Source organism: Bos javanicus, chromosome 11, assembly GCF_032452875.1.
Source record: "Bos javanicus breed banteng chromosome 11, ARS-OSU_banteng_1.0, whole genome shotgun sequence".
NCBI lineage: Eukaryota > Metazoa > Chordata > Mammalia > Artiodactyla > Bovidae > Bos > Bos javanicus.
The window spans coordinates 3,626,491-3,649,609 of record NC_083878.1 but is presented as its reverse complement, the minus strand read 5'-3'; the positions used below and the strand labels follow the sequence as shown (position 1 = coordinate 3,649,609).

Below are 23,119 nucleotides of genomic sequence, written 5' to 3'. Positions count from 1 at the left end.
AAACTTGAGCTGAGATAAAGTACACTCTACCCAAAGAAAGTTTTTTCTTCATATTCTGGGCCACAAAACAGATCTCAATATAAGAACTGAAATAAAACAGTATTTCTCTGTCCACAGTGAAATTAAAAGCTATCAGAAAAATCCACAAATACTTGGGACACGAAGAACAACATTCCTAAATGACCCTTTGGTCAAAGAAGAAATCAAAGGGGAATTATAAAATGTTTTGAGGTGAATGAAATGAAATACAACATATCGAAATCTGTGACAGATAGCTAAAGCAGTACTCAGGAAAATTTATAAAATTAAATGCTTATATTAGAAAGAAAGGTCAAAAACAGTGATCTAAGCATCTATCTTTAAAAACTTAAACTCAAAGTAAAGAGAAAGGAGGAAATAATAAAGATAAGAGTAGAAATCAATGGCATTCAAAGGAGGAAACCCTACAGAGAAAAAAAAAATGAGACCAAAAACCAGTTCTTTGAAAAGACTGAGAGGATGGATAATTTCTAGTCAGACTTATTAGAAAACAAAAATGACAGAAATGACCAATGTCAGCGGTATGTGTATTTAAAGAAATTGAAGGCACCATTTTAAAAATCCTTCCCGTAGTGACTTCCCTGATGTTCCCGTGGCTAAGACTCTGCACTCCCAGTGCAGGAGACCCAGGTTTGACCCCTGGTCAGAGAACTAGATCCCCTATGCTGCAAATACAGAGTTGCATCCAACAACTAAAGACCCTGCATCCTGCAATTAAAAGGTCCTGCATGCTGAAACAAACATTGAAGATCCTGCATGCCACAATTAAGACTACAACTAAATAGATAATAGTAAAACATTAAAAATAATAAAAAATCAAAAATCTTCTCAGAAATAAAAACTCCAGGCCCAGATGGCTTCAATGGTGAATTCTATGAATATTTAATGGGGAGATGATACAAATTCTCTATGAAGTCTTCCAAAAAATAAAAGGGGAGAGAAAACTTCCCAACAACCATTGATACTTGGTGGGAGGAGGACAAACAGACCGCAGAGCTGCCAGCTGGGGTATCGTCAAAGCAGCGTCCTTTCCCCCAGATCTGAAATCCAAACTACTCTCCTCATGGAGTGAACTCCAAACCTTAAGCACTGCAGACTCCAGACACAAGGATTACTGTGTAATCATCACCAGCTGGGTTTTGAGAAACTGGGCCTATGCAGAGCATACATGGGGTAGACAGCTGTTTGCAGCTTGTGACTTTATAACAGAAAACATGGAAAGAGTGAAGAAGCTCGGACAACAAGTGACTACTGCAGGTTGGGGACTAGACTAAACTTACTATATTTAGTGTCTAGTCTAGTCCAACGAACACATTTGTAAATGGCATTATTGTTCCCACTTTATAAATGAGAAAGCTGATACACACAGACACTGACTTGCCCAGGGTCGCGGCAGATGGCAGACTGGGATTAGAATCCAGCTCCATCCGACCTTAGGACTATGTACCTAAGTGGACATGATCTTCTTAGTCTAGAACTGTCTGCTGGCATTGGGGAGGTGAAAGCATAAAGATGGGTCACCCCATGGAGCTGATGTTGAGGTCACAGCACTAGTACACGAGACTATAAACATTACCAGATTTTAAGAACCAGCAGGGCTGAGGCCGGGGCGGGGAGGGGGGGGGGACAGGGGGGGGCCGGGGTCACATGAAATTATTTTTAGCTGATTCCTACAATGTATATATATATTATTTCATTGTATTCAAATGTTTCACAGCATTGTAACAGTTGCTTTGAAATAAAATATTCAAGAGTACAGAGGAGAGGTGTTATACAGTCTTGTATTCACCTGAGGTCCACAAAAAAAAATGCAAGACAAAGCAGAAGCATTCCTTTGCTTCCTACAATGATGCATAAGCCACATGATAACTACATTTTTGCTGCTTTTCAGCATCTACACTGGCATCAAGGCAGCTCAGAATCTGCATCCTAACATCCCCTTTGGCTATGAACAACCAGGCCAACAGCAAATTGTCAGATGGCAGCCCTGACTTAACAATGCTTACTGGCCATTTCTCTTGACTGAGTTTTAATTTACCAAGCACTCAAGCAAATTTGAATTTCAAGGGAGGCTGGACCACTTGTACCCTCATGCAAGTACACCAACCTCCTCTGGATCTGGGCCAGGACTGCGTGCACTCTTTCACTGAACCACGTGTACTTCTCCTTGGTGATACAGACGTGGACCAAGCTCCCATCCTTCCAGGGAGCGTGGACGAATCTGCTGCAGTATTTCGCATGGACTGTCTTCTTGTTGGTCTCCTGAGGAAAGACAGGACAGAAGCCGCTCAGAAACAACCAACGGAAAGCCCCCAGAAGGCACCTCTGCCTCTGCCTTATTTAGACAGCTGCTAGCCCTCACTCCCACTGCAAGATCATTCAACAGTTGGTTCAAGCAAACACGTACCACAGCCTGCTCCATACGGAGCCCTGTGCTGGATGTCATGAATGACAGTCAGAAAGACATGTGCAATCTCATCTGTGCCCCAAAGAATCTAATGTTTCCAGCAAGGAGACACCAAACACACACAGTGATTCATACCCACATAGAAAGTAGCAAGGCAGAGTACCAGGCACCCAGTACCTGGTCCTGGGTTGAGATTGTAATGATTGGACAAGTTCTGGCAAAGAAGAAAGAGTTCACAGTGGACTGGAGGGTCAAGGAGACCCACAGGAGGTGGACTTGAGACACTCCAAGCCTCTTTCCATTGTTACTCCCAGCTCCAAATGAAGAAAGCACCCAAAAAGCCCATCCCACATCCAGCACCCACTCCTAGACATACAGAACGGGTCCAAGCACAAAAGCTTCCCTCAGAGAGCTTTCAGAAGGCTGTTTCCGTCACTCATCCCACCAGCTTATAAATGCAGGAAGCACCACTCCACCAGGCCCTCTTCTAGGGACCAGGACAATCCATAAATGAAGACCAAAATTCCTACGTCTGTGGAGCTCACATGACCAGGAAAAGAGCCAGATGATAAAGCAATAATCACGTAGCAGATTAGAGGATGACAAATGCTAGAGAGACAAATAAGGCAAGGAAGGAGCAGAGAACGCCAAGGGACAGGGGAAGGGTGGGGGCAAGTTGAATCCTAGAAGGGGAAGCCTCAAAGAGAAGGTGAAATATGAGTGACACCCGAGGGAACAAAGCGTGCGGCCATTTGAGGGTCTGGGGGCAATCTGAGGACACAGCCAGGACAAAAGCCCTGAGGTAAGCGTTTGCCAAGCAAGTCTGTGGACTTTGAGGAAGGGCAGTGTAGCTGAAATACAGAGAGTGAGGGAAAGAGCAAGATGAAGCTAGAGGAGCAGGAGGAGGAGGAGGGCCAGGAAGCAGATGCTGTAAAACCTGCTCACTGATGGAAATGACCCTGGCTTGTCCTCTGAGTGAAAAAATGAAGCATCCAAAGGCCTTAAAGTAAATTCTTAGTGACAAAATTTTTTAATGGAGATAAAATTGACATTTAACATTATAATAATTTTAGTGTACAACATAGTGATTTGATATATGGATCTACTGTGAAATGATCAAGAGGGATTTTAGGAGTCAAGGAGGAATGGAGGGGGCTCAGAGAAGGGAGGCAGAATCCAGGGGTCCAGGGATGACTGATGGGAGCAGGGTGGAAGCAATGATGGGATCAGTGCTGATGCTCCCAAGGCAGGTGAGAAGGGGAATTGTGTCTCCACTGCAGTGCAAAGAAGGGAGGAGGAACACGTCGTCTCTCTGTCTGACCACGTGCTCCCTACTCTGAACCCCGTCATGATGCAGTTCTCAACTTTGCTTCATGCATTTCCAAATGGAAACACATGAGACCAAAAGTTATGTGAAAACAGGTGTCCAGCACCAGAATATCCAAATGGGGAAAGCCGTGTTGAGAGCCCAGCAGATCTGAATTCAAACCTGGCCTCTACCTGCCACAAGATCTCAGGTAAAGTCATCTAACCTCTCGAGGCCCTGGGACTTCATTTTCACATCTTTAATATGAGAGCACAAATATTTACCTTGTATATAAAGCAGGTAGGTATTTCATAAATGCTCCTTTCTGACCCACAATGTTTGTGATGAAGAAAACATGGAAGGCAACATCTAGTGGGCATCTCCTAAAGTGCCACGCATGGTGCTCAGATATGTGATTTTCAAATTTAGACTTTACACCAACCCATGTTACAGATGTGGAGAGAATCAATCAGGTTAAATTATCTGTTCAACAGCTCATATTTTGTAACTGGTAGAAACAGTATTTTGGAGAAGGCAATGGCACCCCACTCCAGTACTCTTGCCTGGAGAATCCCAGCGACCGGGGAGCCTGGTGGGCTGCCGTCTCTGGGGTCGCACAGAGTCGGACACGACTGAAGCGACTCAGCAGCAGCAGAAACAGCATTTACACCCAGGTCTTCTCATTCAAACCCAGAATGCAGTTAGAACCTTACATGGAACAACTGACTGGTTCAAAATTGGTAAAAGAGTATGACAAGGCTATATATTGTTATCTTGTTTATTTAACTTCCATGAAGAGTACATCATGCAAAATACTAAACTAGATGAAGCACAAGTTGGAATCACGATGGCCAGGAGAAATATCAACAATCTCAGATATGCAAATGATGCCACTCTAATGGCAGAAAGAGAGGAGGAACTAAAGAATCTCTTATGAAAGTGAGAGAGGAGAGTGAAGAAACTGGTTTAAAACTCAACATTCAAAAAACTAAGATCATGGCATCCGGTCCCATCACTTCATGGCAAACAGATGGGGAAACAGTGGAAGCAGTGACAGACCTTATTTTCTTGGACTCCAAAATCACTGCAGATGGTGACTGCAGCCATGAAATTAAAAGACTCCTGGGAGGGGGTTCAGGATGGGGAACACAAGTACACCCATGGCAGATTCATGTCAATGTATGGCAAAACCAATACAATATTGTAAAGTAATTAGCCTCCAATTAAAATAAATAAATTTATATTAAAAAAAAGACTCCTTGGAAGAAAATCTATGACCAACGTAGATAGCATATTAAAAAGCAAAGACATCACTTTGCCAACAAAGGTCCTTAGAGTCAAAGCCATGGTTTTTAAGCAGTCATGTTTGGATGTGAGAGTTGGACCATAAAGAAGGCTGACTGCCGAAGAATTGATGCCTTCAAATTGTGGTGCTGGAGAAGACTCTGGAGAGTCCCTTGGACAGCAAGGAGATCAAAGCAGTCAGTCCTAAAGGAAATCACTGGAAGGCCTGAGGCTAAAGTCGAAGTTCCAGTACTTTGGCTACCTGATGTGAAAAGCAGACTCACTGGAAAAGATGCTGATGCTGGGAAAGACTGAAGGCAAAAGAAGAGGTTGGCAGAGGATGAGATGGTTAGATAGCATCATCCACTCAATAGACATAAATCTGAGCAAACTCTGGGAGACAGTGAAGGACAGGGAAGCCTGGCATGCTGAAGTCCATGGGGCTGCAAAGAGCTGGATATGACTTAGCAACTGAACAACAACAGAAGTAGCATTTACACTCGGGTCTTCTTGTTCAAACCGGGTATACTTTCTACCATACCACATTGCCTGGCACATACTGAAGGCTCAATAAATATTTGTTAGAGGAATAAGTGATGAGACTAGACTGAGTTTCTGAACATCAGGGCTGGCTTTGTGCTCAAGCAGCATAAGGAGCCATGAATGCAATGTGACTTCATAGGCGCCCCAAAATATTAAGTTGTTAGACTTTGCCTGCAATTCCCTATTAGAAAAGTACTTTTGTTTTCTCCCCTCACCTGCTCATCCATCTTAGAAATGCTTCATAGCAAGGCCTTTTTTGTCATTTATTTCTCAGTGTCTTGATTTCCTGGTTCTCTACCTACAAAGCAGTTTTTATAGTTAAAAGTTTATGGGGTTCTGCCCAGTGGGAGTCTAGGGTAACCCTAAATAATCAGTCTCAGTTTTAGGTATAAATCCTATTTCAGATATGTAGCCCCAAATAATACTAAAAGCAAAATTGTCCCTTTCCCATCAGTATTGGTGACAAAGGATAGCTGCACTGCATTTTACAGCTATACTGTATTTTGTAGCTATACTGTAAAAGCTATTCTCAACTTTTACTATATTAGAACTTGCTAGCATCAGAAATTTGAGGCAAGATTCCCCATTTATAAAGCCAAATTCTTCAAACCATGCTTTTAAATTTCATTTAAATTTGTCAAGAAAGAAAAGGAGAAAATCAGAATTAGAGAAGACCTATGTATACCACACTATAGGGAGCTTGCAGTAAGCTATGTTCAAATTGACAGGAATCCACATTTTTCAATATTCAGGGCCTAATTATTTTAAAGATGAAAATGTGATTAAGTGTGATTTCCTGAACTAATAATGTTACTGAATAATATCTACAGAATCAGAAAACTGAGCTGGGGGAGGAAACCCACAAATGAGATTTCCCTGCAATGTACCAATTACTCTGGATCCCAACATGTAAGTCAGGAAACAAGTCTTGCATCAATTCTGTATTTTTTATAATTCAATTTTAGTATTTTCCTCTTGCAGCTCATTCTAAACACACAGCAGTAAGAAGGCAAAAACAACATCACGTGGCTAACGTGGCCCCAAAGAAAAACAGTGCTTCCTTGGGAGGAAATGTGGAATCCAGGGCCTAAGAAGGAGTGTCAAAGGGACTGGAGTTTTGCCTCAGTAGGACTGAGAGACACTGCAGTGATGACCCTGACACTGAACCACAGTCTCAGAGGACACATAGAGGACATGACATTCCCTTTCCTAGCAGTCTCTGCTCGGCTGCCATGACTGGCATGGCTGCTCTGTGACTTGCATTTTAGCTCTCATTTCAGTGCATTCCTGGGTTGGGAAGATCCTCTGGAGAAGGGATAGGCCGCGCACTCCAGTATTCTTGGGCTTCCCTTGTGGCTCAGCTGGTAAAGAATCTGCCTGCAGTGTGGGAGACCTGGGTTTGATCCCTGGGTTGGGAAGGTCCCCTGGAGAAGGGAAAGGCTACCCACTCCAGTATTCTGGCCTGGAGAATTCCTTGGACTGTATAGTCCATGGGGTTGCAAAGAGTTGGACACGACTTTCACTCACTCAGTGTGGACCTGGATTTTAACCACCTTCTAAAAGAGATTTCCCGGAGAAGGCAATGGCATCCCACTCCAGTACTCTTGCCTGGAAAATCCCATGGATGGCGGAGCCTGGTAGGCTGCAGTCCATGGGGTCGCTAAGAGTCGGACACGGCTGAGTGACTTCCCTTTCACTTTTCATTTTCATGCATTGGAGAAGGAAATGGCAACCCACTCCAGTGTTCTTGCCTGGAGAATCCCAGGGACGGGGAGCCTGGTGGGCTGCCGTCTATGTGGTCGCACAGAGTCAGACATGACTGAAGCGACTTAGCAGCAGGAGCGGCAAAAGAGATTTCCATCAGTTTTACAAATTTACAATAATCATTTTATCCTGATGTTTCTGTTTCATATGGAGACCTTTTAGCCTTTCCATAATTCTAAACATTGGATAACCTTCTTGGTCCTGTTCTACACACTAGCATTTCTCAGTGTGACCCACGGACTGGCAGCTTCAGTATCATCTGGCGATTATTATAAAGGCAGATTCTTGGGCCTGGCCTCAAACCCAGTGACTCATGCATGCTAAGGGTTAGAAGCCACTTACACATATACAATGGAGTATTACTCAGCCATTAAAAAGAATGAAATAATGCCATTCGCAGCAACATGAATAAACCTAGAAACTGTCATACTTAGTGAAATGAGATAGAAAAAGAGAAATATAATATGACGTCACTTAATATGTGGAATCTACAAATAAATAATACAAATGAATGTATTTACAAAACAGAAACAGACTCAGGGACTTCGAGAACAGAACTTATGCTTAAAGGTGGTGGTGAGGGGAAGAATGGAGGGAAGGGATAGTTAGGGAATTTGGGATCATCATGTACACACTGCTGTATTTGAAATGGATAACCAACAAGGACTTCCTGTGTACCACAGGGAGCTCTGCTCAATACTATATGGCAGTCTGGATGGGAGGGGAGTCTGGAGGAGAATGGATACATGTATACGTATGGTTGAGTCACTTTGCTCTTCACCTGAAATGATCACAACATTGTTCATCAGTTATACTCCAATATAATATAAGCTTAAAAAATAAAATAAAGGTTAGGCGCCACACTACTGCAGATCATTATCCTTCCAGCCAGAGTTGGGCACCTGGAAAAGCTACATTCCTTTCAGAACCATTGTCACAATGGAACTGCAGCTTTCAGAAATTTACAGTATAGCCCCTTCCCATGCTATAACCCCTTAGCAAAAATAATTTTATATTTATTGAAAATCCACTAAATGCTGGCTGGTAGTCACTTGCCAACATTTGTTGGATCATGGAGAAAGCAAGGGAATTCCAGTAAAACATGTACTTCTGCTTCATTGACTAAAGCCTTTGACTGTGTGGATCACAACAAACGGTGGAAAAGAGATGGGAATATAATACCACCTTACATGCTTCCTGAGAAACCTGTATGAGGGTCAAAAAGCAACAGTTGGAACCACACGTAGAAGAACTGACTGGTTCAAGATTGCAAAAGGAGTATGTCAAGGCTGTGTATTGTCACCCTGCTTATTTAACTTACATGCAAAGTACACCACGTGAAATGCTGGGCTGGATGAAATCACAAGCTGGAATCAAGACTGCTGGGAGAAATATTAACAACCTCAGACATGCAGATGATATCATTCTAATGGCAGAAAGCAAAGAGGAACTAAAGAGCCTCTCGATGAGGGTGAAAGAGAGTGAAAAAGATGGCTTGAAACTCAGAATTCAAAAAACTAAGATCATGGCATGCAGTCCCATCACTCCGTGGCAAACAGAAGAGGAAAAATTGGAAGCAGTGACAGATTTTACTTTCTTGCTGTCCAAAATCACTGCGGACAGTGACTGAAGCCAGATGCTGCTCCTTGGAAGGAAAGCTATGACAAACCTAGACAGTGTATTAAAAAGCAGAGATATCACTGACTCAATGGACACGAATTTGAGCAATTCTCCAGGAGATAGTGGAGGACAGAGGAGCCTGGCATGCTACAGTCCAGGGGGTTGAAAACAGTCGGACACAACTTAGTGACTGAGCAACAATAAGTCACTTGAATAATGTATCTTCAAGATGGTGACAATACAAGAGGACCGTAGAAATGCCTGCTTTGGGGAACATTCACCAGCAGTTTCTCTCTTCCATTCAATATGGGGAAAACAAAGGGTTTGTTTTTTGACACAATGCCTAGATTTCTACAACTCCTGGTTTATATATAATTATTATCTAATTCACTTATATCTAGAAGCCATTCTCAGACTTGATCTCCACTCCCACAAGTATCATTCAGAGAAGTATAAGGCAGAGAACAGGAGTATCCTTCACAGACAGGCAACCTTGGTCCTGCCCTGGGTCCAACCCTGGTCCTCAATGCCCCACTCAGGGCAGCCCCAACCTAGGGGTTCGCTTCACTTACCGCACTGGTCTGCACCGACTCGTTCTCTGGTTTGGATTTTATATCAACAACTCCATCAGCGTGGCGGAAGGAGCAGTCAGCAATGACGTTGTAAAACGACAGCTTCTGGGCTTTCAAACCATATTTCTGAAGCCACTTCTCTGAGTCCCAGGCGTCTTCTGGATTTGACTCATGTGCTCCTAATTGCAGTTGTGGAATCACAGTTCATCAGACATTTATATTACGCAAGACTTTCATAGGACATCCTCAACTTAGTATTTTTCCCAAGCTGAAACATATTCCTTGTTAGCTCACATTTGTTGCAGAAGGCACACTTTCCAAAAGCAGGACTAGCAGAGAACTAGTTCACAAGACTGGAAGGCAGGAACCTGCTACTTTTCATTTCACTTCCTCCATTACTTAAGTTGCCTGGACCCATGTGTGGGCGGAGGTGGCTGACAGACAAGGCAAGGTGTCAGCAGAGCATCAGACTTGGGGTCAGAGCTCTGGGTTCAAGTCCTGACTCCATTACTTACTAGCTTGGGAAAGTTGCTCAAACTTGGGTGAGTCACTCCACTTAAACTCTCTGAGCTTCAACAGAATTCTTCACCTGCAGATGGCATCTGCTTGGCCTTTCTAAGCAGGTTGAAGTTATTCAATACGAAAAGTTATGTGAAAGTGTGTTGTAATGAAGAAGGAGGAGAAGGAGGGGCAGGAGCTCCTGTGTTAATATGGTGGATTTATCCCGGATTCAGAGCCTGGATCTCAACGCTATGGGCTCAGGAACCTCCTGTCAGCTCAGGTGCCTGAAGCTGTGTCTGTGACTCACCTTAGGCTCATAGGATCAAGTCTAGCAAGAAGGTCAATTGCCCGAATATCCTTAGCCTTGGGCACATTCCCTTGCTGTTTTCCAAAGCTTACCTGTACTCTGTAAATGTGAGGAGATGTTACGCTTCCTGAGCAGAACACCTGGGTAGCCAGTTTATCATACTAACAGCAAAGTACTTACAATGTGCGCTCAGAAACCCTACCACCACCTAAGGAAAGTTGGGTATCTGTGGGTGGGCATAGAGGAGGCATGGGTGTCTTAAGCTGGCCCCTGAGAGCTAACTGTACCCCTTTCTTCCAGACTCCATGCTCAGTGGTGGCACATGATGAAACTGAACAAGCTGGAAGCATTTACAAAATGTGAAAATCAGTGGATGCTACGAATGAGGGCTTTCTTATTCCAGAGAGGGGCTGATAACATTTCTCTACATGCCCTTGGATGGAAGGCAGAGAGGACCCTGAGCTTTTACCCCTAGTGGGACCTAGGGAGGACTGGGAGAAGGTGCTAGGCAGAGAGGTGGTTTTAAAACAGGCACTACCACATATTAGGTCCACGAGCCCTACAGTTTTGGAGAAGGAAATGGCAACCCACTCCAGTGTTCTTGCCTGGAGAATCCCATGGACGGAGAAGCCTGGTAGGCTGCAGTCCATGGGGTCGTATAGAGTCGGACATGATTTAAGTGACTTAGTAGTAGTAGTAGCCCTACAGTTACTCACTTGGATCAGCCGTTCTCAACTCTGCACACTGGAATTCTCTGATGCCTGCCCCCACACACACCATGCATTCGATTCTGTTTTAACTGATCTGGACATTGAGATTTTCAAAGTTCCCTAGGTGATTAGCCAAGCACTAGGGTAAGAGGAAGAGAGCTTTCTAAATTAAGATTTGGTCATCCCATCATTTATGCTTCTACCAGACTTAAATTATACTTTTAATTAAAAAGTAGCATTCAATGTTGGGGAAATAAAAATATTACCCATAGTTATCCACTACTATATCTAAGGAGATATATAATTAGAATACTATATGAAGAAATAAAACACTTGAGAGTCAATTATTTTTCAATAATACATGAAGGCTCTGTCCATTCATGTTATACTTGTCCTCAAATTCTAATAGAACAACTTTTAGAAAATTAACTCTGAAACCTACTGGGGCTGGAACTTCTCAAAGTAGCTTGATTTTGGCTTTTGAACTTTAATCCAATCTGGCATCAAAAGCCCCTTTGGGCACCATCCCCAATGCCAGTAGTTGGTTTCTATATGGTTCATAAAGTGTCTTTTCACCCCGAACAGGGAGCTGAAATCAGAATTTTCCCAGAGCTTTGGGAAGATCCTGAGGTTCTCCTGCATCACACGGAAATAGCCTAAAGAGACTGGAGCCATTTTGGTGACTAGGGTCAAGTTCCTTGGAGAAGTCCTTTTGTTGTTGTTCAGTCACTCAGCCATGTCCAACTCTTTGTGACCCACGGACTACAGCATGCCAGGCTTCCCTGTCCTTCACCATCTCCTGGAGCTTGCTCAAACTCATGTCCATTGAGTCGATGATGCCATCCAACGATCTCATCCTCCGTCATCCCCTTCTCCTCCCTCCAATTTTTCCCAGCATCAGGGTCTTTTCCAATGAGTTGGCTCTTCACATCAGATGACCAAAGTATTCACGTTTCAGCTTCAGTATCAGTCCTTCCAATGAATATTCAGGACTGATTTCCTTTAGGATGAACTGGTTGGATCTCCTTGCAGTCCAAGGGACTCTCAAGAGTCTTCTCCAATACCACAGATCAAAAGCATCAATTCCTTGTCACTCAGCCTTCTTTATGATTCAGCTCTCATATCCATACATCACTACTGGAAAAACCATACTTTGACAAACCTTTGTCGGCAGAGTAATGTCTCTGATTTTTAATATGTTGTCTAGTTTTGTCACAGCTTTTCTTCCAAGAAGCAAGCATCTTTTAATTTCATGGCTGCAGTCACTGTCCTCAGTGATTTTGGAGCCCAGGAAAATAGTCTTTGACTGTTCCCATTGATTCCCCATCTATATGCCATGAAGTGAATGAAAGTGATTTTTTCTAGAAATGCTGGGCTGGAGAAACCCTTTGAATGTTTTTCTTCAGTTATTGTTGATTACAGTCTAAGACTTTGTCTCTTTACTCCTTCTTTATTCTCTTCCCTCCTTTATGATCAGTAGGTACAGTAGGAAATAAACTTCATTCAGTTATTTCCAAAGCAACATACACCCTATCACAGGCTCTGCTCTGTTTTGGGTTGTCTTCTTTTAAAAAGACAGGAGTCCTTTATCAATGATAAATTCAAGCTGATCAGAAAAGAACTTCCTAAAAACACATCAATCCAATTCTAAGAAGGGATTTTATAGAGCCAGAGACTAAGTTTTGACTGGTAGTTCCACCCAGGACCAGTCACTGCAGTCAGCCTGGGGGCATGATTCAGGCTCCCAATTACCCTCTAAATGGAGGTTGGGAGGAAGACCCCCAATAACTTGAACCTTATCAAAGAAAGAAGGGGCAGTCAAGCAGGCAAAAACAAAGAGCCCAGGTACTCCAGAGCTGAAGAAAGGAGAGAAAGGGGGAAGTCTTTTCACTTTCAGTGCTAATTACACCACCAACACCTGAGCCTCATATCCCAGGGAAGGGAGAGGAGAGGGAGTCATCTGTTCATTAGAGTCACTTACTAAGAGGGCCTTCCGATTCCCCTGTGGTTATCTTAATTAAAAATGCTACATAAATTCTCACCTATGGAGCTGAGTATAATACCTTCATTTATGATGGAGATGTGACCTCACAGCACATCCTGATTACTCGGCTTTACCACTCCCCATGACCAATCTCTTAAAGATTCTCCCTCATCCATGGGCAGGAGAATCACATGCTAGATCACATATATGTCACAAGATTAACTTACCTGGCCTCCCTGTCCTACTTAGCCTGCCCACAGAGCCTGACTGAACCTTTCAGCTTTTCCTCGTCCTTTGACACTGAGTTTGGTATTTTGAACCAAGCATTCAGAGTCCAATCTTGGCATGACTACACAACATGATTAATCATCTCTAGTGAGTCTTAAAATGGCTGTGAAGGTTATTCCAAATAAGGACTTCCTGAAATTTTTTGAGCTGAAGTCTTGAACGTTTTGTGAGAAAAGTCATAATCTTGTTCGATTGCCGTAACTGGCATACACACACATAGAATGCTCAGATGTGCCAACAACAAGTCTTGAAACAGTTTAGCACCTCAGGAATGATGCATATTCTTAAAAAAAAATTTTTTTTTAAATTTTTTGCCACACCACACAGCATGTGGGATTGAACCCATGCCCGAAGCTCTAAGTTTTAACCACTGGACCTCCAGGGAAGTCCTCCACATCTCTTTTACTTTATTTATGAATAGCTGTGTTAAGGTATATTCATCATTGATAACAATAAACTATACACATTAAGTTCTGACATATGTATGCTTAGGTTTATGTCAATCACTTTGGTATTTGTTGTCTATTGGCACCATCTGTCCTTTGTTCTTTGTTTTTTTCCAGATAGCACTTTAAAAAAAATTATTATCTATTTATTTATTTAGTTGCGTTGGGCCTTTGTTGCTGTGTGCAGGCTTTCTCGAGCTGTGGTGAGCAGGGGCTACTCTTCATTACGGGGCACAGGCTTCTCGTAGTGCTGGCTTCCCTTGTTGCAGAGCACGGACTCTAGGATGTGTGGGCTTCAATACTTGTGTCACATGAGCTCAGCAGTTGTGGTGCAAGGAGACTTGGTTGCCCACAGAATGTGGAATCTTCCCAGACCGAGGATTGAACCCGTGTCCCCTGCATTGGCAGGCAGATTCTCATCCACACCAGGGAAATCCCAAGACAGCTTTTAGATTGAGTATTTTCAATTTCTAGTTATCTTGTTTGTTGGCTTGTTTTGTTATTCAGTGGGTAATTTATTTATAGTGAAAAGTGAAAGTGAAAGTCGCCTTCACCTCTTTGTGACCCTCCAGGCCAAAAGGCCTGTAATTCTCCAGGCCAGAATACTGGAGTGGGTAGCCTTTCCCTTCTCCAGGGGATCTTCCAAACCCAGGGATCAAACTGGGGTCTCCTGAATTGCAGGTGGATTATTTACCAATTGAGCTATCAGGGAAGCCCTTATTTAGAGTACACATCTTCAACATGTGTGTGTGTTAGTCGCTCAGTCATGTCCAACTCTTTGCAACCCTATGGACTGTAGCCAGCCAGGTTCCTCTGTCCTCTCCAGGCAAGAATACTGGAGTGGGTAGCCATTCCCTCCTCCAAGGGATCCTCCCAATCCAGGGATAGAACCCAGGTCTCCCGCATTTCAGCCAGAATTTTTACCGTCTGAGCCACCAGGGAAGCCCAATGGATATCTGGATGGATAATTTCAATGGATATTATACTACCCCCATATGCTATAAGAACTGTATAACAGAGACTTCCCTGGTGGTCCAGTGGTTAAGAATCCACCTTGCACTCCAGAGGACACAGATTCGATCCCTGGTCAGGGAACTAAGATCCCATGTGCCTTGGGGCAAGTAGGCCCATGAGCCACAACTTGAGAGAAAAATCCCTCACATCACAACTAGGACTTGACACAGTAAAATAAATTAAAAAAAAAAAAATTTTTTTTAAAGAACCTTACAATAGCATATTTCCTTTTCTCCCCTTCTGAATTTCTTTTTGGCAATGCAGTGGGATTTTTTTTTAATAATTGTGGTAAAATATACATAATATGAAATTTATCATTTTAACCATTTTTAGATGAACAATTTAGTGGCATTAAGCACATTCACATTATTGGATCACTATCCAACTCCAAAACTTTTTCAGTATCCCAGAAAGGAACTCTGTACCTATTAAATGACTCTCTCCATTCCCTACTCCCCCAGCCCATGGTAATCATGTTTTGTGTCTGCTTATTTCACTTAGCATAATGTTTTCAAGGTTTATCTATGCTGTCGCATGTGTCAGAGTTTCCTTCTTCAAGCTGAATAATATTCCATTGCACATACAGACCACATTTTTTTTGTCCCATCATCTGTTGGTGGACATTTGGGTTGTTCATCTTTGAAACTTATGAATAATGCTGTGATTCCCCTCCTGTCTTTTATGCTACTACTGTCAAACATTTAACTTTTATATATATCATATAGACCTCACAGGGACTTCCTAGCGGTACTAGTGGTAAAGAACCCACCTGCCAATGCAGGAGGCATAAGAGACACGGGTTTGATCCCTGGGTCGGGAAGATCCCCTGGAGAAGGGAATGGCAACCCACTCCAGTATTCCTGCCCAGAGAATCCCATGGACTGAGGAGCCTGGCGGGCTACTGTCCGTAGGGTAGTAGAGCTGGACATGACTGAAGTGACACAGCACACACACACAGACCTCACAGCACACCATTATTACTTTTGCTTAAACAGAAATTGCTTTCTAAAGATATCTAAATAGCAAAACATCATCTATTTATCCACAGTTATTTCCAGCTTTTTATTCCTTTGTGTAGAACCATACTTCCATTCATTTCTTCCCACATAAAAGCATCATTCTCCTCCTGCCTGAAGGATTTCCTCACAATGCAGATGCGCTGATAATTAATTCTTTTCTGCTGTAGGTAAAGATAAAAAATATCTTTATTTTGCCTTTTTTTTTTTTTTTTAGCCTTTGTTTTTGAAAAAGTATCTTCGCAAAACACAGAATTCTAGATTGACAGTTTAGGGTATTGAATGAAAAAAATAAGATGTTACTCCACTGTCTTGTCACTTGCAATGAGAAATCTACTATTGTGCTTATCTCTGTTCCTTTCTACAGAAAATGTCTTTTTTTCCTCTGTTTGCTTTAAAAATTCTCTCTCTTTTTTTTTTTTTTTTGTGGACCATTTTTAAAGTCTTTATTGAATTTTTTTGCAATACATGTTCTGATTTTTGGCCAAGAGGTTTGTAGGATCTTACCAAGGATGGAACCTGTGTTTCCTGACTGGAAGATGAAATCTTAACCACTGGACCACCAGGGAAGTCCCAAGATTTTCTCCTTATCAGTGGTTTTAAGCAAATTGATTGTGATGTTCTTTGGTACAGTTTCCCTCATTTTCTTGTACTTGACATTCCCCGAATTCTTTGGATCTCTAAGTTATAACTTTCATCAAATTTGGAAATTTTTCAATCTTTATTTCTCCAAATACTTTTCTGTTCTGCCTCCTCCCCTCTCCTCAGGAATTCCATCTACATTCATTGATGCTCTTCTGTTTGTTCTTTGTTTTTGTTATTTTTCTCTGTGTGTCTCATTTTGAATAGTTTCTCTTGCTATGTCTTCAAGATCACCCATCTTCTTTCCTGCAGTGTCTAATCCGTCATTGATTTTGTTCCCCATGTTTTCAACCTAAGATATTTTCTTGCCTAAAAGTTTTCATCTGTAAAAGTTCAGCATGTATTTTTTAAAAAAATACTTCCCTGCCTCTATTTAACTTTTTGAATATAGGAATACAGTTATAATTACTGTCTTCTGTCAATTCTAACATCTGTGTCAATGTTGATTGATTAGCAAGGGACATAGCCTTCTTTTCATGCCTAGTAATCTTTGATCAGATGCCAGTCATTGTGAGTTTTACCTAGTTGGATACTGGATGCTTTTATATTCTTATAAATCTTCTTGAGCTTTGCTCTGAGATGCAGTTAAGTTATACATAAAGAATTCTCTCCTTTCATGTCTTGCTTTGATGCTTCCTCAGGAGGGCTCAGAGCTGTTTAAGGCCAGCCATTCCCCATGACTGAGGTAAGACCTCCCAAGCAGTCCACCCAGTGCTCTATGGCATAAATGTTTCCAAATGGGCTGGTGAAAATAAGCATTCTTCTTCACCCTGCATGAGCTCTAAACCTTTTCTTTCTAATTCTTTCCAGTGGATCTTTCCCAGCCTTGGGTAATTTCCTCACAGAACAATTAAGATAATCAGAAATCACTAGAGGGACTCTTGGCAGATTTCCAGAGTTCTCTCTCTATTTCTTTGTCTTATGAAAGCTAGATATCTTGATCTTCCTGGATCCTTAGCTCTACCTCCCAAACTTGGAAGTTTGCTGTGCTCCTTCTTCTTACACCATGGCAAAGCATTAAGCTGAGACAATCAGAGTTTACCTTGGATTTTCCTGTATCTCTCAGGGATCTCTGGCCTTTGATACTAGGTATCCAGTGTCTTTAAAAACCAATGCTTTGTGTGTTTTGGTCAGTTTTTTGTTTCCCTTAGGGAATTCTCATGTACTACTCTTGGTAATTAAAAAGAGGTCAAAATTACCAACAGCCAGAGTGTGTGTGGCCTCACCATCTTCTCACTCCAGGCATCAGGCTGATGAGTCATCTCTGCCAGAAACTGCCTTTCTGATCCTATGGTTATAGGTGCCAGCTGGTCCCTGAACCAGTGCACCTAGCCTGGGGGGCAGGTGAGGGGCTGCCATGTTCAGGAAGGGAGATTTTGTCTAATATACATGAAGGTTCCTCTTGTAATGACAGCCCACCGGACCTCCTCCATTCTGACCCTTCCCCTCTCCAGATGACTACCCTGTCTCCTCAGGCCCACAGGCCCTGGCAACTAAACATGGGAAAGGCCACTACCTTCACATGAAGCAGACACAAGGTCTCGGCTGACACAGCATTTGCCTCAATAACACTGGGCTGTGGATGGCAACAGGAGCAAGTCAGTCTCTGCGGCCAAAGCAAGGTTACAAAAGCTTCTATGGGTATCCAACAGTGGAAATTTGGGTATCCAAATTTTCCTTTTTAAATAGAAATGGTACACTAAAAGCATCTTGAAAATTTATGCTTGAAGTCATTTTGGTTTTAATTCTGGGTATGTGTTCATGTGTATTAGATTGAAACAAAGGGATGACAACTTATCCCTCTAAAGATTACAGAGGCCAACAACCCTTCTGTTTCCTTTAGAAATAATATCTAAACACCTTGTTACCCTCGAGAGTACCCCAAGTTTAACTATTCCCTGTATTAGTTTGCTCAAGATGCCATAAAATGCTTCAGACTAGGTGACTTAAATAGAAATTTATTTTCTCACATTTCTGGAGGCTGGAAGTCCAAGATCAAGGTGCCTACAGGTTTGGTTTTTGGTGAAGCAGCTCTTCCTGGCTTGTGGATGGCAATCTTCCGGCTATGTCTTCATGTAGCTTTTCCTTTATGTGATGTGTGAAGTGAGAGAGGTCTCTTGTGTCTCTTCCTCTTCTTATTAGGACACCAGTTCTCTTAGATTAGAGCCTCACCCTTACGATCTCATTTACCTTTCATTTCCTCCTTGAAGGCCCTATTTCCAAGTACAGACACATTGGGGTTACAGCTTCAACATCTGAATTTGAAGGAGACACAATTCAGTCCATTGTGCTCCCCAAAACAAACACCTTAGTAGCAGGATCACCACTCTCTTTGCCTGACATGGATGTTGGGGTATTCCAGGTCCCCTGCTTCATTTTCATTCTTCTCTCAGGATGACAGAGGACTCTCTGAGTATTTGACTCTAAGATCACCTTTGGGGGAGGGAGAGGTGTCCCTACAAGTGAGCAGTCCCTCCGGACTAGCCTGATTGGGTCCCTTCTTGGAAAGCTCAGAGAGCTGGTCCTTGCAAAGCAACTGCCGCTGCTGCCACCCCAGACCCAAGTCAGGACACCCACTCATGGGGAAAAGTCAGTGTTGCCAGGATTTTATCAAGTGATACTGGGCAAGCTCACTTCTGCCTTTCACCCCTTCCTCCCTCTTCTCATGTCCTCTTCCCCATTTCTCCCCTAGCCAGCCTGGCCTCCTTGCTGTCTTCCCTTACAGATGCCTCTGTAACACAGGCAGGGCACCAGGAGCAATACAGCATGGCTGAGGTTCCCAGTTTTTTTGCACATTAGCATTGCCTGGGGAGCTCTCAAAACTCCCAGTGTCTAGACTGAGAGAGAAAAAAAAAAAACTCCCAGTGTCCAGACTTCATCCTTTATGGATTAAATCAGAATGTCTGTGTTTGGAGCCAGACATCAGTATTCTTCTTTTTTTTTTAATTTTATTTTATTTTTAAACCTTACAATATTGTATTAGTTTTGCCAAATATTGAAATGAATCCGCCACAGGTATACCTGTGTTCCCCATCCTGAACCCTCCTCACTCCTCCCTCCCCATACCCTCCCTCTGGGTCGTCCCAGTGCACCAGCCCCAAGCATCCAATATTGTGCATCGAACCTGGACTGGCGATTCGTTTCATACATGATATTATACATGTTTCAATGCCATTCTCCCAAATCTCCCCACCCTCTCCCTCTCCCACAGAGTCCATAAGACTGATCTATACATCAGTGTCTCTTTTGCTGTCTCGTACACAGGGTTATTGTTACCATCTTTCTAAATTCCATATATATGCCTTAGTATACTGTATTGGTGTTTTTCTTTCTGGCTTACTTCACTCTATATAATAGGTTCCAGCTTCATCCATCTCATTAGAACTGATTCAAATGTATTCTTTTTAATGGCTGAGTAATACTCTATTGTGTATATGTACCACAGCTTTCTTATCCATTCATCTGCTGATGGGCATCTAGGTTGCTTCCATGTCCTGGCTATTATAAACAGTGCTGCGATGAACATTGGGGTACACGTGTCTCTTTCCCTTCTGGTTTCCTCAGTGTGTATGCCCAGCAGTGGGATTGCTGGATCATAAGGCAGTTCTATTTCCAGTTTTTTAAGGAATCTCCACACTGTTCTCCATAGTGGCTGTACTAGTTTGCATTCCCACCAACAGTGTAAGAGGGTTCCCTTTTCTCCACACCCTCTCCAGCATTTATTGCTTGTAGACTTTTGGATCGCAGCCATTCTGACTGGCGTGAAATGGTACCTCATAGTGGTTTTGATTTGCATCTCTCTGATAATGAGTAATGTTGAGCATCTTCTATGTGTTTGTTAGCCATCTGTATGTCTTCTTTGGAGAAATGTCTATTTAGTTCTTTGGCCCATTTTTTGATTGGTTCATTTATTTTTCTGGAGTTGAGCTGTAGGAGTTACTTGTATATTTTTGAGATTAGTTGTTTGTCAGTTGCTTCATTTGCTATTATTTTCTCCCATTCTGAAGGCTGCCTTTTCACCTTGCTAATAGTTTCCTTTGTTGTGCAGAAGCTTTTAAGTTTAATTAGGTACCATTTGTTTATTTTTGCTTTTATTTCCAATATTCTGGGAGGTGGGTCATAGAGGATCCTGCTGTGATGTATGTCGGAGAGTGTTTTGCCTATGTTTTCCTCTCCTCCTAGAGGAGGACATCAGTATTCTTAATGAGGAACTCGGTTTTGAATCTCGGCTTCGTTAGTTCTAGCGTGGCCTTGGGCAAATTATTTAGCCTTAAATGAAGATAATAGCAGCATCTATCTCATAAGATTGTAGCAACGATGAAATGAGCTAATACCTATGAAGAACTCAGAACAGTGCCTAACATTTAAGGTATGTACTAACTACTATCATTACTAGCTGTGCCCTAAATGAAACTAGTGACTACAGAGGAAAATCCTTTACTAACTCAAGAACTCAGGGATGAGAATCAGTATACTCATTGCCCTAATTGTGAAAGAGAAAAGATTGAGCTAACAGTTACCAAGAACCTCCTTGGTGCAAAGCATGCATTATTTATCTTAATTTTTACAAGAATCTCTCAAGACCAGTATTATAATTATTTAACAGACAAATAACCAAAGGCTCAAAGAGACAGTCAGGTTAATCTAATGATGGAACTTGTATTTACAACCATATTTTTCACTCCAAACTCAGGCTCCTCTGAATCCTCTCTCCAGCTGGCTCTTGGCCCATGGTCTTCTATGTTTGCCTTTGCATCGCCCAATTTTAGCAAAAATCCTGCTAAGATAGTTTATCCAGGATCCCTCACTCTCCACATCTGAGAAAAATTCCTCATACCCAACTGTCCCCAGGTGATGTCTGATCACCTCAACCTACTTTCAGCAAGAATTCTGTCATATAGGTTTAGCCAGAAACCCTCTTTGATCCCTGATGTTTCTTCTCAGTAATCTTCCATCCAGCAGCCCTCCACCCTGCTCCTTGGGTGCACCCACTTGTTCATGTTTATTAATAACTGATTCCACTTCCATACTGAGGTCTCTTTTCCCTTCTTGCAATAGTCCCTGAATAGAACCTTGTTTTTTTTAACCATTTGACTGTCCATCTCTGGTTTTGCTTTGACAACCAATAGACACATACACGGAGAAGGCAATGGCACCCCACTCCAGTGCTCTTGCCTGGAAAATCCCATGGATGGAGGAGCCAGGTAGGCTGCAGTCCATGGGGTCGCTAAGAGTCGGGCATGACTGAGCGACTTCACTTTCACTTTTTCACTTTCATGCATTGGAGAAGGAAATGGCAACCCACTCCAGTGTTCTTGCCTGGAGAATCCCAGGGACAGGGGAGCCTGGTGGGCTGACGTCTATGGGGTCGCACAGAGTCGGACACGACTGAAGTGACTTAGCAGCAGCAGACACACACATGTGCATGCATACACAGACACACACACAACAGAGCTCTGGAGAGTCCCCTCAGAAGCTCCTACCAGCCAGACTAAGGAGCTCTCCTTGGTAAGGAACATGGAAACAGTTCCAATCCCTGATCAGTGGCAGTACAACTCAGTATTGACTCGTTCACACTCATGCCTGTCAACAGCACCCACCATGGTCTGTTGTGGCCACGCTGGTCTTGGGAGTCTCGGCCACCAGCCTCTGGATCTGGGCCAATATGCTGCCAGCTTCCTCCATCTCCCTCCAGATGAGAAACACATCTTCTCTGACCCCAGCTCCTGAAAGGGAAACACCTGTGAGCAAGTGACTGCAGGAGGCTCCAGAACCGTCTGATGGTCTGAGCAGGCCCGGCACACCCTGGCCAAGTTTCTAGAATATTTCTGAACATCAAATTCCATTTTTCCCACTAATTCTTTCCGAGATTCAGAAGTGAAATCCCTAAGAAAATGCTATCATCTCAAGAAATCATAAATGCAGACTTTAGGATGCAGTAAGTCCTCATAAAGGAAATATTTGTAGCAGCCAGTATATTTTAAGATGAGTTTATTGATAACACTCAAATAAAATAAAGAGTAAAAATATTCAAAAAGCATCCAATGAAAGCCAGAGTTATCACTGTGGGGCGGGGAAACTCAACGGTCTATGAAAGTAATACCCTCGCCTTTCTTGACCAAGCTGAAACTTTCTGCTCCTCTGAAACCACCTTCACAACTTGGTATTTTTCCCTCATGTGCTAACAATTCTTTGGCCTTATTTTCTGGAACTCTGCTGTCTCAGTTAAGGTTTTGGTCTGGCTGTGTGTCTTTTTTTTAATGATATGGCTAAATTAAATATAGGTATTTATATCGTTGTAGCAATCAATCATTGAGTCAACCAAAGTTCATCCCATGGGTAAGAGGTCCAAGGCTGGGAGAGAAGGTCTGCCTCCACTAAGATCCTGGCTCTAACATGTGAGTAGTTTGAGAGGTTAAGGATGGTGTAGGAGGAAGAGGGAGATGGGTATGACTATAAAAGTGCAACACGAGGGAACCTGGGGCGGCATATTGACAGCATCAATATCAATATGCTGGTGGTGATATCATCCTGTAGTTTTGCAAGATGCCACAAAGAGCAGGTGGGTGGGACTTGCCCGGTGGTCCAGTGGTTTAGACCTCACCTTCCAATACAGTGGGTGTGGGTTCGATTTTGGGGAGTTAAGATCCCACATGCCTTGGCATCAAAACAGCAA

General features: G+C 42.7%; 1 protein-coding gene across 12 annotated transcripts in view; it reads right to left on the bottom strand.

The window, feature by feature from the left end:
* Nucleotides 1-23,119, bottom strand: part of VWA3B (von Willebrand factor A domain containing 3B) — a 178,212-nt gene that overhangs the window by 100,801 nt on the left and 54,292 nt on the right. For all 12 annotated transcript variants that reach the window (XM_061431599.1, XM_061431598.1, XM_061431592.1 and 9 more), the window contains 3 exons: nt 22,044-22,169; nt 9,536-9,714; nt 2,147-2,301 (listed from right to left, as the gene is read on the bottom strand). In XM_061431599.1, coding sequence (XP_061287583.1) covers nt 2,147-2,301; nt 9,536-9,714; nt 22,044-22,169 — 460 coding nt within the window. The remainder of the gene's footprint in view (nt 1-2,146; nt 2,302-9,535; nt 9,715-22,043; nt 22,170-23,119) is intronic.